Here is a 14,733-nt window from a genome sequence, read left to right as displayed (position 1 = left end):
CAGGGGTGGAAGGGATCACCCAGGCTGTACCCAGAGGTGCTCAGGGATCACTCCTGGTAGTGCTCAAGGGACTGTGTGGTGCCGTGAATCAAACTGGGCTGTGTCTGGGCAAGCCCTTTACCCCCATACTGTCTGACCTGACATCTAGTTTTCTTTAGGGGGGCCACATGCACCCACGTTCCTGGGGCTCCCACATACCCAGCATGTGCTCTGGACCTTTGCACCATCTCGTCTCCCTACCAGACTTCAGCCTCGTTCCACATACTTTCTTGGGCCACCCCTGGTGATACTCGGGACTTACTCTGGGCTCTGTGCTCAGGCATGACTCCCAGTGGTGCTCAGGGACCACATGGGATGCTTGAATGGGGTCAGCCACAGGAAAGGCAAGCGCCTGGACCGGACCCCCACACCCTTGGTGGCTCTGGACTCCGAATCCCATGCCCCTCTCAACTCCCCATCCATTGGCTCTTTGGGGGGTTTGTTCCTGCTACCACCCCCCAACCACAGAGCTTTCAGGACCCCCGCTGCCTCTTCTCCCCTGGCTCTGCTCTCCCCTGGGCCCTGGCCCTTCTCCCACAGCGTGGACCTGGCTCTCCACCCCTTCCCGTCCTGACAAGGCCTCTGGCAGTGACTGCTGGTCACTCCCTTCATCAGAGCCTTCCCGGCCTCTGCCTGGGCGCTGCTGCTCCTTCAGCTTGGCCTTGGCCCCGAGCTTTGCCAGGGGCAGGCCCAGACCCCGGAGAGGGGCCTGGAGGGCAGGGGGTGTGGGCACGGGCAGCCGCGGCCTGCTGCCCCATGCCCCGCGAGGGCCAGGCCCAGCCGCCACACACAAGACTCAGACACGCCGAGGAGTCAGGCACCATTTTTTATAAAAACGCGGAGTTTCATTTTCCACTCTTCAAAATCACATTCAAAATCGGCAAAGAAACACCCCGGGAGTGAGTGGGGGGCAGGCGCCGACCCAGCCCCAGGGGAGGGCGACACCACACGGCAGCGCGACTGGCACAGGGGGCATGCGGCGGGCGGGGCGGGGCGCTGGCGCTGACAGGACGGGGTGGTGGCCGGGGCTGGCCCCCCTTGTGGTGTGGCCCCGAGGAGTGCCCCTCCCCGGTCCCTGAGCTCTGGCCCCAGGGCGGAGAGAGGAGCGGCGGGGGCCCAGCCCGTGCCCCGCCCACGTCCAGCGAAGTCAGGATGGGGGTGGCCGGGTCCCAGGGTGCTTCCGACACGAGGAGCCCAAGTCCCGTGGAGACCCTGGGGCAGGGGGACCGTGCCCCCTCCGCCACCCGGCCCTGGCAGGGGAGGCCACGCCGCGGTGGGCAATTTCAAGTAGGCTCTGTCGCTGTGGCCTCCCCGGGGGCGCCGGGCCACCAGGCGGGGGCCGAGGCGGCGCCTCGACTCGCCCCTCGGGAAGACAGTGGGAGCGGGAGACCCCCGGGCGCGGGACGGAGGGCGCGGACGGTGGCTGGTGGGCGGCAGCGGGAGCCAAGGCAAGCGAGCCCCTCCCTGGGGGCTGGGCCAGGCTGGGGCCACAGGAAATCACAATAATTACAAAAGAAACCTTTTCCGCTTGGCGGGAAAACAAATAATAAAAATTCGACAAAATAAATTAGAGGTTTATAAAAGGCGGTGGGCGGGCGGGCGGGCGGGCGGCTCAGAGGCCGTTGGCACTGCCCCGCTGGACCAGGGGCACCTTGCTGAGCTCCACCACGGGCGAGCGCGGCTTGTTCTTCATCTTGGGCACCCGCTGCACCAGCTGCTGGGCCTCGCGGTAGGCGTCGCGCAGCTCCTTCTTCCACTGCACCAGCTCGGGGTCGCTCTGCGGACGTGCGCGGGGGGGGGGGCGTCAGCCCGCCCACACGCGCGGCCCCGCCCCGCCCCTGCCCGCGGGCCACTCACGTCGCACTGCAGCACGAACTGCTTGCCGCCGCGGATCTTCAGCAGCAGACAGCGGCGCTCCTTGATCTGCGTCTCCTCCACCGACTGGATCTCCTCCATGGTCAGCAGGCTCTGCTGCGGGCGGGGCGCGCGGGCGGCCGGTGAGCGCGCGGCGGTGGCGGCGGCGGGGGACCCCCGCCCGCCCGCCCCCCCTCGCGCTGCTTACCGGGGCCTCGCCCTCGCCCCGCCACTCCAGCCGGTTGGGGAACAGGTAGAAGTAGCGCCGCTGCCACTGCGTCAGGAAGGGGTTGCCCATCTTGGCCATGTAGCCGTGCATGATGCAGTCCTTGCCCAGGGCGTAGTCTGCCACACAGTCACCGGGTCAGTGCCCGCCGCCCCGACCGCAACTCCCCCCCCCCACCTCCCTCCTGGGCCCACCCACCCGCGCGCCCCACCTTCCTCGTGGCCCAGCTGCTTGTTTTTGGTTTTCTTGCGTGTTTCCAGCCGGTCCGTCTCGGCGTTGATGGTGTCGAACACCGTCTCGGCCACCTCCTGCTGCCACCGCTCCGAGATGGTGAGCGGGAAGTTGCGGTAGAGCTCCTGGTCGCTGTCCAGCAACTGCGCGGGGGCCACGGACAGGGTCAGCCTGAGCAGGCGTCTGCAGGGCCGGGCGGGCGCGAGGGCGTGGCGGGCAGCCCGGCAGCCGCAGGTACCTTGATTCCTTTGGTGTCCTCCTCGTCGAAGGAGCCGATGTCAAAGGCGTCGGCCGCGTTCACCTCCCCGCGCGGGGGGATGAGGGGGGGCGGGTACTGCAGATGGGGGAGGGAGGGGGCGTCGGTCACGCGGGGCAGAGCTGCAGAGCACCCCCTGGCCTGGCCCCAGGCCCTTACCTTCTGCAGGAACACCATCTGCCAGTCCAGGGAGCGAAAGAAGGGGCTTTCCTTCACCTCCTGAGCCCTGGGGGGACACGGGGCTGGGGGCTAGGGCTAGGCCAGAGGGTCCGCCAGGGTGGGCTGGGAGGCCGGAGAAGCAGCGGCTCCTAAGCTACCTGGTCCACACTTTTTGTTTCAATGGCGGCAACAGCCGAGGCATTGGGGCCAGTGGAAAGGCGCAGGGGCTGGAACCCGAGTGTCCCCCCCCCCCATGTTGGCGCATGCCCCTGCAGCCCGCTGTGTGGGACCTGCGCTATCTCAGGAAGATGAGCGCGAGCACTGTGACACAGCGGGGTGAGCAACAAAGCCAGTCCTGGGGCGCACCCTCGGGGAGCACAGCGAAAGGAATGATACCCCCCTGGGGAGGGATCCAGGTGGGCCCTGCCCCGTGGTCACCACCAGAGCAGCAGCAAGGCAGGAAGAGAGAAGAATCCCGACTGCCTTTCCACAGGCTGCCTGGCCGGCCCTGAACCTGCCCAATGGGTCCCCGCCCACGAGCATCTCCCAGGAGGCCCGGCGCGGAAGGGCCCAGAGACCGGACACAGCCAGGCACAGGGCACCCAGCCTGTGGGGGCGCCCACCCGACACTCACCCCCGGCCGCGGCAGCCCAGCCTGCGGTTGACGTCCCTCTGCAGCAAACCCTCCAGCAGGGAGCGCAGCTCGGGGGAGAAGGAGTCGGGAAGCTCTACCGCCTGCGGGGAGGGAGAGAGGCTGCGGCCGGGCAGAGCCCCCACGGGCACTCTGGCCCACAGCACTGGGCAGGGGCCAGGGCAGAGCCCCCACGGCACGGGGCAGGGGCCAGGCAGAGCCTCCATGAACACCCTGGCTCAAAACACGGGGCGGAGGCCGGGGCAGAGGCGACTGAGAGGTCCCCACCCAGGTCCCCATGCTAACTCACAGAACAGGTTAGAGAAGGGCCAATTTTTTTTTTTTTTTGCCTTTTGGGTCACACCCAGCGATGCTCAGGGGTCACTCCTGGCTCTGCACTCAGGAATTACGCCTGGCGGAGCTTGGGGGGACCATATGGGATGCCAGGGATCAAATCTGGGTTGAGGCAAACACCCTGCCCGCTGTGCTATTGCTCCAGCCCTGAGGGCCAAATTTTTGTTGATTGGCGGAAACCAAGAACCCATGACCCTGACGCCCAGGGGAACCCCAACCCCAGCCCACCTGTCCCCCGTGGGCCCACACAGCACCCCTGGGCTGGCCGGACACTCACCATGGTCAACGTCATGCGGTCAATCTCGTGCTTGTCTTTGGTCTTGTGCTGCCGGAAGGGGCTGTGCCTGGGCAAGAGAGGCAGGAGGCCCTGTCAGAGGGCAGGCGGGCTCCTGGGCCAAGCCTGGGTGCTGGTTCCGCTCAAGCCCAGGTCGGGGACACTCTGGGGCACTTACCCCCGCAGCAACTTGAAGAGCATGCAGCCCAGGGAGAACCAGTCGGCGCTGCTGTCGTAGGCCACACCCTTCTGCAGCACCTCGGGGGCCATGTACCCGTGGGTGCCCCTGTGAAAGCAGGGTGTGGGGAGTGGGCTGGGCAGTGGGCGGTAGGGTGGGGCGCCCTCGAACTGGTGAGGGTAGCACAGTGGGTGAATATGCACAGGGTGTGGTCTCAAGGTAGCACAGGGGTGGGGAAATGGGCGTGGCCTCAACTAGCAGAGGGCAGGGGATGGGCGGGGCCTGAAGCTAGCAAAGGGGCGGGGCGGGAGGGGCCTCAAGGTGGCAGAGGGGGCTGGGAATGGGCGGGGCCTCAAGCTGGGGGGGAACAGGCGTGGCCTGAAGCTAGCAAGGTGCGGGCATGGGCGTGGCCTCAAGGTGGTGCAGGAGATGGGAATGGGCTGGGCCTCAAGCTAACACAGGGGGGAATGGGCGTGACCTGAAGCTAGCAAGGGGCGGGGGGATGGGCGTGGCCTCAAGGTGGCACAGGGGGCGGGGAATAGGCGGCCCGTGCCCTCGCTACAGGGCAGGGAGTGGGCAGGGTGTGCCCTCATAAGCACACAGAGGTGCAGCCGTGGGCGTGGTACAGGGTCCGGACAGTGGGCAGGGCAGGGGCACTCACACGCTGGCGTGGGGCTTCTTCTTGGAGAAGTCGCAGGCCAGGCCCAGGTCGGAGATGCGCACGTGGCCGTGTTCGTCCAGGAGGATGTTGGCCGGCTGTGGGGGGAGCAGCAGCGGCTCAGGAGGGCGGGACCCTCGGCGGTGCAGGCAGGGTGGAGGGTGGGGGCGGGGTCGCCTCACCTTGAGGTCCCGGTAGACCACGAAGCGGTTGTGCATGTGCTCCAGGCCCAGGATGATCTCGGCCGCGTAGAAGCGCATGTCGGCCTCGGAGAAGACGCCGTGCTGGGACAGGTGGTAGTGCAGGTCACCGCCTGCGGGAGGCAGTGGGGGCTCAGCTCCTGGGGTCGCCCCCACCCGGCGGGCCCCAGCCCGCCACTCACCGTTCATGAGGTCCAGGATGAAGCTCAGCTTGTCGGGCGTGTGGAAGGCATAGGACATGCAGACGATGAACGGGCAGTCCTGGGGACGGGAGGGGGCTCAGGGGGGCAGGCAGAACCCGGGGACGGGAGGGGGCGAGCGCAGGGGGGCCCCAGGCTCCCAGCGCCCACTGTCGGGGGTGGGGGAGCGGGGGGGCTCCGGAGAGCGGCAGAACTTGGGGCTCCCAGAACTCCCTGCAAGGGTGGACAGGACCTGGGCCCCCAGCGGCCCCCTGCCGGGCCGGCGCTCACCCCCGTGCTGACGAGGGACAGCATGATGCGCTCGTTCAGGGCCAGGGTTTCGCCCTGCTTCATCTTGATGCGCTTCTTGTCCAGACATTTCATGGCGTACCTGGGGGGAGGGGCTGGTCAGGGGCATCCCGGTGGGAGACACACCTCGAGGACAGAGCAGGGGAGCAGCTGGCAGGCAGGGGCGGGTGGCGCCTGGGGGTGAGGGGGGCTGCAGATAGTGGTGCCCCCCCCACCCTCCCCTCCGGCTTCCGGCAGACCCAGGCTCACATCTTGCCCGTGTCGGCCTTCCGGCACCCGTAGACCTCGCCGAAGCCCCCTCGCCCGATGATGCGATGCACGCTGAAGTCATTCATGGTCAGCTGGGGAGGCGACAGCCGGGTCACCACAGGAGGCTGGGCCGCAGCCCGGCACCCCGACCCCGGGCCCCTCACCCCACACCTACCTGCCTTGAGCTGCCCCCGAGGTCCTGGCACCACCCCCCCCCCCCCCCCCCCCCCCCGCCACCTCCCTGAGTACCCCTCCCCCCCGGCCACCTCCCTGAGGCCGGCCCCCACTTACGTGGATGTTGAGCTCCACGTTCTTCCACTGGCAGAAGCGCGTGAACCGGTCGCTGCAGGAGAAGAGCCGGGCTCAGTCCCGGGCGGGGGGCGACCAGGAGGCCGAGGGGGTCCCTGGCCCCCCAGACCACCCACAGGCTTTGGGGTGCTGGTGCCCGGCGGTGCGGGGGCCTGAAGGGGTGGCAGAGGGGCCCGGCCGCCTCACCTCTCGATGAATTTCTGGAACACGTCCCCTCGGAGGTTCTGGCAGATCTCCTCGATGTAGGGCTAAGGGCGGACACTGGAGGTTAGTGACCAAGTGGGCCCCAGCCCCCCCGCCCCCACCCCAGCCCCGCACCCACCTGGAAGAGATCCGGAGGCACCTGCTTCTTGACCAGGTGGCCCTGCACGTGCTCGATGGCGCTTTTTGAGAAGGGCTGGGGAGGGCGGAGGGGGCCGTGAGTGCTGTGGCCCCGCAGCCAGCCGTAGACCTCGCCGAAGCCCCCTGGGGTCGCACCCACCCACTCATCCAGCCCCAGCCCCCTGCCCCGGCCCCCGGGGGCGGCACTCACGTGCGAGCAGGCCAGCAGCTCCTTCATGATGTAGCTGTCAAAGATCTCCCGGCTGCAGGCCAGGCGCTCCTCCTCCGTCTCCAGCTTCTCGTATTTCCTGATCTGCACACAGGGCCGGGGTGACACCGAGGACTGGGGCGCGGGCTCGCGACACCCCTGCCCCCCCCACCCCAGCTGGCAGCCTGGCTCACCTCTTCATAGAACTCCACCAGGGGCCGGGCCTCCTCCAGGTGCTTCAGGCAGAAGTCACGGAATAGCAGGTAGCCTGCGAGAGTGCGGGCGCTTGTCACCTGCGGCGGTGGCAGAACTGGCCCTGGTGTCCCATTTGGGATCCAGGTGCCCATTCTGCACCCCCTTCCGGCCCCCTCTGGAGAGGGAAGGTGGGCTCAGAGGGGCCTTGGGAAAGGGAGGTGAAACTTTGCTCCTACCCAGGAAGTGGTAGATGGTGGCCTGGGCCTGTGCCACGGGGTGCCCGCTGCCCCCCTCCAGGCACCTGCCCATCAAGGCTGTTTTTTTTTTTTTTTTTGCTTTTTGGGTCACACCCAGCGATGCACAGGGGTTACTCCCAGCTCTGCACTCAGGAATCCCTCCTGGCGGTGCTCAGGGGACCATATGGGATGCTGGGAATCAAACCCGGGTCAGCCGCGTGCAAGGCAAACGCCCTCCCCGCTGTGCTCTCACTCCAGCCCCAAGGCTGTGCTTTGGAGTTCACAGGTGAGCCCCCCACCCCGGGCAGGTGGGGTGACCCCAGCTCCACAATCCTGGCCCGGAGGAGGCCACAGACAGGCCCAGAGCAGGGCAGGGAGCCTCCCCCGAGGCCGCGCAGCGCCAGAGGACTGGCTCCCCGGCTCCCGTCCAGCCAGGCCGCGGGGAGGCTGCTCCCCGGCAGCTGAGGCGTGGGGGGGCCGGGCCCACACAGCAGCAGGCGCCACAGGAAGGCCCCGCCCCTTCCTGTCAGCGCGACCAGCGGCCCGGCAGCTGTGCCTGCGCCAAGGGGAAGCTGCCGCTCTCAAAAACAAAAACCCCAAGGAGGAACTTCCCCGGCGGCCCGTCCCCCGCCTGGTCCTCGCAGGCTTCTTGGCCGAGCCCGGGAACAGGCCGGGAACAGCCAGGGGCGGGGGGTGGGGGTGGGGGTGGAGGGGGTGTCTGTCCATCCTCACCCAGCTTCTGCGAGAAGATCTTCTCAAAGGTCACCTCGCCCCGGTCCTCCAGGTACTTCTGCATGACGCTGCGGATGCTGGGGACAAATGGCCGCAGTGACCCCCGGCCCCAGGGCTCCAGGGGGGTGTGGCTCACCCCCCCAAGACCCTGCCCAGCAGGCTCTGTCCCCTCACAACAGCAAATCTCCAGGGCCAGGCCCCGAGACGGGGGGAACGGAAGGTGAAGGACCCCTGGCATGTCGGGGTGGCACCTGGGTCGGGGGTCTGACACTAAGGCCACACAATGAGCCATCATTGCGAAGGGTCCCCAGAAGCCAGAGCAAAGAGAACCGTGCGTGGCGTGGGCCACAGCGGGAAGGAGCAACAGTGAGTGGGTGGGTTTGTTATTTTTTTTGGGGGGGAGGTGACAGAATGTTCTGGAATCAGACAGTGGGGAAGGTTACAAAGGCCGTGAATGTACTAAAAACCATTACCTGCATACTTTATAACACCAGATTTTTTTTTTTTTTTTGCTTTTTTGGGTCACACCTGGCGATGCTCAGAGGTTACTCCTGGCTCTGTACTCAGAAATTACTCCTGGTGGTGCGCAGGGGACCCTGTGAGATGCTGGGAATCGAACCCGGGTCGGCCGTGTGCAAGGCAAACACCCTCCCCGATGTGCTATCGCTCTGGCCCCAACACCAGATTTTTGATGTGGGAAGTATATCTCACTTTGTCTTGGGGCCACGCCCCGCGTTGCTCAGAAGATGGTAAGGGGTGCTGGGGACCAAACCTGGGCTGGCCACGTGCAAGGCCGGCGCCCTGCCTGCTGTGCTATCACTCTGGCCCGGGTCTCAGGTGTCAGGAGTGATTAAAAACACAAACCGTGGGCCACGCAGCTGCTGCAGAGCCCTGGGCGGCTGGGGGACCTGGAGGCCACCCCGTGCTCCCTGGCATGGGTCTCACCCCCTTCTCTGCCCCTCCCCCAGCACCTTCAGTGCAGCCCTGCTGGCCTCCCGGTTGATCACAGTGGGGGTCCCTGTCACGGGGTTCCTGGGGCCGACACAGGGCCCCCCCACAGTGCTTCCATGACCTTCAGGGTTTGGGGTCACTGGGGCCGCACAGCTGGTGAGGACCTGGAAACTGGGCACCTCATGCCCACGGCAGTGTCCTGACCCCCTGCCGCAGTGCCCATGGTGGGCAGAGCAGACCCACGGTTGGGGCTGGCATGTGAGAGGTGAGAAGAGCCCGGCCAGGCCGTGGGAGCCTCAATGCAAACAGGATGTGGGGACCAGGCACCTGGGGCATGGGACAGGCTGGGGCCAGGGTGAGACAGAGGTGGCGGGGGATGCTCAGGTGGGGGCGCGGGCGGAGGCCCCGAGGTGGGGGGGCCGGAGGGAGGGAAGGAAATGGCAGGGGGGGGAGGTGGCTGCGGCTCGGAAGGGCGGGAGTTCCCGGCCTGGAGTGGGGGGCGGGGGGCCGCGGGGAGCCTCGGCCCTGGATTGGGCCCCTGGCCCCTCCCCTGCCCAGGAGGCGGGCACAGGGCCGGTCTGACGCCCATGATGGCCTCTAGCTGCCCCCACCGGAACCCTGGGCTGGCTCTGGGCTGGCTCCCTCTGCGGGGCGACGAGGTGCCCTCACAACCTACAGGGGTTCCCACAGCTGGGCGCCCCCGCCCCGCCCAGGGCACGCTGCTACCTGCGGCTCTCGGGGGACACATCCGGAGTCCCACGCATGGCTGCTCCCGGCACGCCTGGAAACCCCGAGAAAGACGCTCCTGGGCCTGCTCCGGCCGGAGCCAGGGGTTCTGGGTACAGCAGGGCGGAAGGCGCCCGTGGGGGGCAGGCCAGGGGCAGGGCTCACAGCTGCCAGGGAGAGGCAGGTGACGTGCACGGCAACGCCAGACCCCCCAAGGGACCCCAGCAACCACTAGCAGGAAGGAGAATGCCTGAGAGCTGCAGCCACGCTGCCCTCATGCGACCCGAGGCCCCCGGTGAGGCCGGGGATCCGGACCTCGCAGGACACAGCCGGCCTGCTCTGGCCCTTTACTTTCTTACAGGCCCAGCACCCTTGCACGAGGTCAGCAGAGCAGAGACCCGAAGGGAAGCCCCCCCAACGGCAGCTTTGGGGTCTGGGTCCCCTCGATGAGAGCTGCGGGCGCAATAAGCTGACCTGGGGGGCTGTTTCCGCGTCCAGACGGTGCTTGCTCCCCTTATCCCAGTCACCCCAAGTCCTGGGCACATGGCTCCCAGATCTGGATGGGGGGAGATGGGGCGCAGGAGAGCCACGGCCTGTGTCTTCTCAGCCAGGACCCCCGGCCCCAGCCTGCCAGGGGAGCCCCTCTGGGAAACGCGGGTGTCCAGGAAAGGCTGAGTCTCCGGACGCCTGAGGGACCGGTCCGGCCCTGACCGCATCGCCCGCCCCAGTGGCCCCCAGCAGTCACAAAATAAAAGAGGTGAAGGTGAGAGGAAGGGGAGCAGGTGGGCTCTTGCCTCGCTCTCGGGCGACACCGTGTGACCACAGAAGGTGCCCCGAGCCCCTCCAGGAGTGATCCCTGAGCACTGCAGGGTGTGGCCCAGAAGAAAAGCAAAAAACTAAATAAAAAAACAAATGAAAGATGAACCCAGGGCGCTGAGAGCCGCAGGGGGTTGTCGCCTGCGCTGGGGCCCGGCCAGGGCCATCCCCGGCTCCCGGGGCAGCCCGGGACCCCAAAGTGGCGGGGCTCCTTGGCAAGAGGCCCAGTCGCCATGGCAGGGAGATGCCCGCGGCCGCACCCTTGGGAGTGGCTGCTCGGAGCAGGCCCTGCCACTCGCGGGGGGCCGGGGACAGCGCTGCGGGGTGTGAGGGTGAGTGCTGGGGCTGCGCCCAGGGCTCATGGCAGAAGCGCCAGGCTGTCCCGGGGACCCCTGGGGTGACGGCGACCGGGTGGACTGGGGGCCCTTCGCCAAACTCTGGTGTGGGCCTCAGGATGGACTTGCAGCACGGCTGCACACTCCTGGGAGCCCCAGGGGCTGGGGGCAGCGGGGGTATGGCGGGGACCCCTGCGGGCACTTCCAGGAAGCCTGGCACGGCAGTGGCAGTGGCAGAAAGTCCCTCCCCCGGGGCTCCTTATTAATGTTCCTCAATGACTGTCCCTGGGGCTGTCAGGCAGAGCAGGGCGACCCACTGGGAGCTGGTCCTGCACACACGCGACACGAGACACAGCGGGGCTGCCGGGGACCCACCCCGACATGGGGGTGGCAGGGGAGCGGCGAGGGCTCGCGAGGGGCCCCCCCGGACCCTCCCTGGGCCCTCGGTCCTGGCTCTATCTTGTCCTCACTGGGCCCGCAGGGGACACAGCGCCCACTGCTTGGGCCGGGGGCCGGGCACGTGGCAAGCTGCCCGGGGACCCACCCTGACCCCATGGGGATTTACTACAGGGTTCGGGGCTCGTGGAGGGGCACTGTCCGCCCCCCAGCTCCAGGGTCGGGCTCGGCTCCCTCTGGAGAGAGGCCCCCGGTGGGCAAGCCAGCTTTGGGGGGTTTGGGGTTTTGTGTCTCCGCTCAGGGGTGGGGCATGGAAAGTTCTGGGGAAGGGGCAAAGGCTGAGCAGCTCAGCGGGAAGAGCGCGGAGGGAGGAAACGTGCCCTGCACCCCTTCCGCCCGCAAATCAAGGGCAGGAAGTCAGGGCGGCGGAGAGTTAAGCGGAGAGGAGCAGCAGAGGATGAGCCGGCCGGCCGGGGAAGCGAGGCAGGAAGGAGGCGGCCACCCTGGGGAGGGACGAGGCGGCCGGTGGAGGCTGCAAGAGACGCCGCGCCACCATCTGCCACCATCCCCGGGGACGCCGGGCCGCTCCTGGGACCGCCGGGCCAGGCTCCGCCGCGGGGAGCCCCGAGATTAATTACCGAGGCCTCCGTGGTCACATTAAGCAAATGACGCCAATTACACGACCTGAGTTCCTGCGGGGACAGGCGCAGACCACAGACCCGGGCAGCGGGTGCGGGGGGCGGGGTGGGCGGTGGGTCAGGGCTCCTGTCTTCCCCGGGCAGGCCAAGAACGGCTCTGCTTCCTGACTCTGGAGGATGGCAGAAGGGGAGGCACTGGTGCCAACCGCACGGGGCACGGTGCCCAGTGGCTGGCGTTTCCCAGCTCGGAGAAGTCAGGGCCGCGATGCCAGTCCCAGCCAAGCCACAACCTGGGCACCGGGCACCGAGAAGGACCACCCCGAGGTGGGAAGGGCTCCAGAGGGCACCTGGTCATGGCCCATCGGGGCCGGCCTCGTGGGGGGGCTGGCACGGAGCTCCCTGGGTCCTGCCACCGCTTGACCAGGCCGGCCCAGAGCTGGCCCAGCTGCTGGCCGTTGGGCTGCACCTTGAGAAGCAGCTGACCGTGCCAGGGGTCCCTGCCACTCCCTGGCCTCCAGAGCGGGGGTGAGGCTGGCTCTCCATGTGTCCACAGGAGAGAGCAGAAGTGTGAGAGCGGGTCAGGGCCTTGGGGGCCCGACGGTGGCGGCCCCCGGGCAGCCTCGACCTCTTCAATGGCTGACCCGAGCCCGCAGCACCACTCCGCTGCTAGAGCCTAAAAGCCCTTTGCCAAGGGGCTGAGCCAGGCGGGTGCCAGACATGCTCAGGGCATCGCCCGGCGCAGGGTGCGTCGCTCCCGCTGGGGTGTGGAGCAGGAGCCCAAGGGGGCTGCACCCCAGTGCTGGCCCTGCCCGCGTCCACCTGTCACAGCGGACAGCAGACGGGACCCGAGCCCTGGTCTCCTGTGCCCCTGTCCTGACAGCTCAGCGAGCATCCTGGCCACTGCACAGTGGACTCTTGGGTCGAGGGAGATGCCACGCGTCACAACAGATGACGAGCCGGTGTCCTGTCCGTCCTCGTCCCCCTGAGCCCCATCACCCCTGCCAAGGGGCCGGGGGAAGTGGAACATCTCGTTTCTCAGGGTGCGAACACCTGCAGCGCCTGCCCAAGGCGGGGCCCCCATCGGCAGCAGTGCATGCTGGGCAGATTACTCAAACGCAGAGAGAGTTCCAGAAAAGGCCCCACCTCACACTTTGCAGAACTCCCGACCCAAAGGAGGGGTGAGCCCGTGGCCACCCCCCGCCCAGGGCCCCGAGGGCCCACTCCCCCCGTTTCCTCCTGCGGCTTCGTCATCTCCGAACTCATGTCTGTCCTAACCGTCGCTGCTCCCTGGCCAGCCCCCCGCTGCCCCCTGGGTCGGGTTCCCGTTTTGGAAACCCGATTGCACATGTGCGGGGACGAAAGGAAGGTCCCTAGTGGCCGGCTCGCAACGCGGACGGCGTCCCCTCCGTCCCCTCCGTCCCGGGGTCCCGGGGCTGGTCAGCGGGGCGACGCGGGCGGCAGGCCCGGCCTCGGGGGAGGAGGTGCCAGGCAGGGTCCCCGCCGCTGTCCGCAGCGGGGGACACCAAGGCGCGGCCACGGGAGGGGCCGGCCCGACGCCACCGCTCGGGCCACCGCGGGGACCGCGCAGCCCCAGCGGTCACCTGGCCCCTCCCCGGCCACCTGTGCGGCGCCGGGCCGAGCCCTGCGCCGGGCGGGGGCGGGGGGCGCAGCATCCCGCCCCGACGCGGGCGGGCAGGGACCGCGGCCGGCGCCCCCTCGCCCCGGGCCCCCCGGCGCCCCCGCCCCCCGCCGCGCGCGCTCACCTGGGCTCGGGCAGCAGGATCTTCTTGCTGGCGCGCGCGGCCGGCGTGGCCTTGCTCTTCTCCATGGCCATCAGGTAGCTCACGTCGGCCAGCACCGCCTCCAGGTCGGCCATCTTGGCGGCCCGCAGCCCGCCCGCCGCTCGCTCGCCGCCTCACACGCCGCGTCGCCCCATGGCGCCGCCCGCGCCCGGCCCGGCTCGCTCGGCTCCCGCCGCTCTGCAGTCGGGGCCGCCGCCGCCGCCGCCGCCGCCGCCGCCGCCGCCGCGCCGCGCCGCCGCCGCCCGCGCTCCGAGGAGCCGCCGCCGCCGCCGCCGCCGCCGCCGCCGCCTCCGGCCCCGCCTGCCGCGCACGGCGCCAGCGAAGCCCGCGAGGGGCCGGGCGGCGGGCGCGGGCGGGGCGCCCCCTGCCGGCCGCACCCCGCGCCCGCACCCGGGCCGGGGTGGGGGGTGGCGGCGGGGAGCCGCGGGCCGCGACCCGAGCGCGCTCGCCTGCCCCCCACCCCACCCCACCCCACCCCCACCGCCCCGCGCCCCCGGCCCCGCGAAGGACCCTCCTCCCCACCCCCGCCCCCCCGGGCGCGGACCCGCGCCCCCCGCTCCGCCCACGCCCACGCCCCGCCCTGCAGCCGGACCCCGCGGCCCGATTTCCGCCCCGGGGACTGGTCCCAGAGCCGCGCCGAGCCCGGGTCCTCCTCGGGAGGTGGACGCGCAGGCACCCCGGGCGCCCCACGACCAGCTCTGCTCTCTCGGTGGACCCCGAGCAGCCTGGAGCCTCACCCCTGCGCCCTGCATCCCGGATCTCCGCCCTCCTGGCCGCCCTCCTGGCCGAGCACGCTGTTCTGTTATTCTCGGTTGTTTGGGGGCGGTGGGGGCGGGGGGGCTGCACCCCGCCGTGCTCGGGATCCAGGACCACTTCCGGCGGTGCTTGCGAGTAGAGGAGTAGAGGGGGCATGAGGTGCTCCTCATCGAACCCAGGACCTCACACATGCCAAGCAGGTGCTTCGCCACTTCCACCATCCCGGGCCCGGGCGCCACTCCTGCGTTCTGCTCTCCCCTTCCCTCCCTTCGCTTCTGCTGTTGTGGAGGTGACCGGGGGTCGCACACATTAGGGTCTGGCGCTCCGCCCACTTGACTGTATGCAGGTGCCGGGACCAAGGCTGGCACCAAGGTTCCAACTAAGGCCTCTTGCTTGTAGGGAGGACGCTTACTGTGCCATTCATGATTCTCCACTCTCTCCCCACACCCTCCTATCTGGTCCTCCCCCTTCTGCCGTCAGGAGCTCTGGGTGGCTGCTGTGCCATGGAGCCACTG

At 68.9% G+C, this 14,733-nt stretch overlaps 1 protein-coding gene across 2 annotated transcripts; it reads right to left on the bottom strand.

The window, feature by feature from the left end:
• Nucleotides 1-852: 852 nt before the first annotated feature.
• On the bottom strand, nt 853-13,677 carry GRK2 (G protein-coupled receptor kinase 2). Of its 2 annotated transcripts, none has more exons than XM_056131643.1 (21): nt 13,424-13,677; nt 7,799-7,875; nt 6,830-6,903; nt 6,639-6,740; nt 6,429-6,503; nt 6,293-6,354; nt 6,089-6,140; nt 5,798-5,889; nt 5,531-5,630; nt 5,243-5,321; nt 5,043-5,173; nt 4,864-4,958; nt 4,203-4,310; nt 4,028-4,094; nt 3,400-3,500; nt 2,766-2,832; nt 2,589-2,684; nt 2,331-2,493; nt 2,102-2,238; nt 1,897-2,010; nt 853-1,816 (listed from the first exon to the last, which is right to left on the bottom strand). In XM_056131643.1, exons 1-21 carry the CDS (start codon nt 13,534-13,536, stop codon nt 1,652-1,654), a joined length of 2,070 nt encoding a protein of 689 aa, XP_055987618.1. In that variant the 5' UTR covers nt 13,537-13,677; the 3' UTR covers nt 853-1,651. The 2 variants fall into 2 exon arrangements, with proteins under 2 accessions (XP_055987618.1, XP_055987620.1); XM_056131645.1 differs by having other exon boundaries at nt 1,897-2,007.
• Between the last annotated feature and the right edge of the window lie 1,056 nt (nt 13,678-14,733).

Source organism: Sorex fumeus, unplaced genomic scaffold (assembly GCF_029834395.1).
Source record: "Sorex fumeus unplaced genomic scaffold, SorFum_2.1 ptg000093l, whole genome shotgun sequence".
In the NCBI taxonomy this organism is placed as follows: Eukaryota; Metazoa; Chordata; class Mammalia; order Eulipotyphla; family Soricidae; genus Sorex; species Sorex fumeus.
Note: the sequence above shows the minus strand (reverse complement) of the source record. Positions and strands in the feature narration are given on the sequence as shown.

Bases quoted from the DNA above. Each gene is read 5' to 3' on its own strand.
- GRK2 (XM_056131643.1), bottom strand. From the start codon at position 13,536: ATGGCCGACCTGGAGGCGGTGCTGGCCGACGTGAGCTACCTGATGGCC. The intron at 6,904-7,798 runs GTGAGGATGGAC...GCACTCTCGCAG, and splicing joins GATCTTCTCGCAGAAGCTGG to GCTACCTGCTATTCCGTGAC. The intron at 4,095-4,202 runs GTAAGTGCCCCA...TCTCTTGCCCAG, and splicing joins CTCTTCAAGTTGCTGCGGGG to GCACAGCCCCTTCCGGCAGC.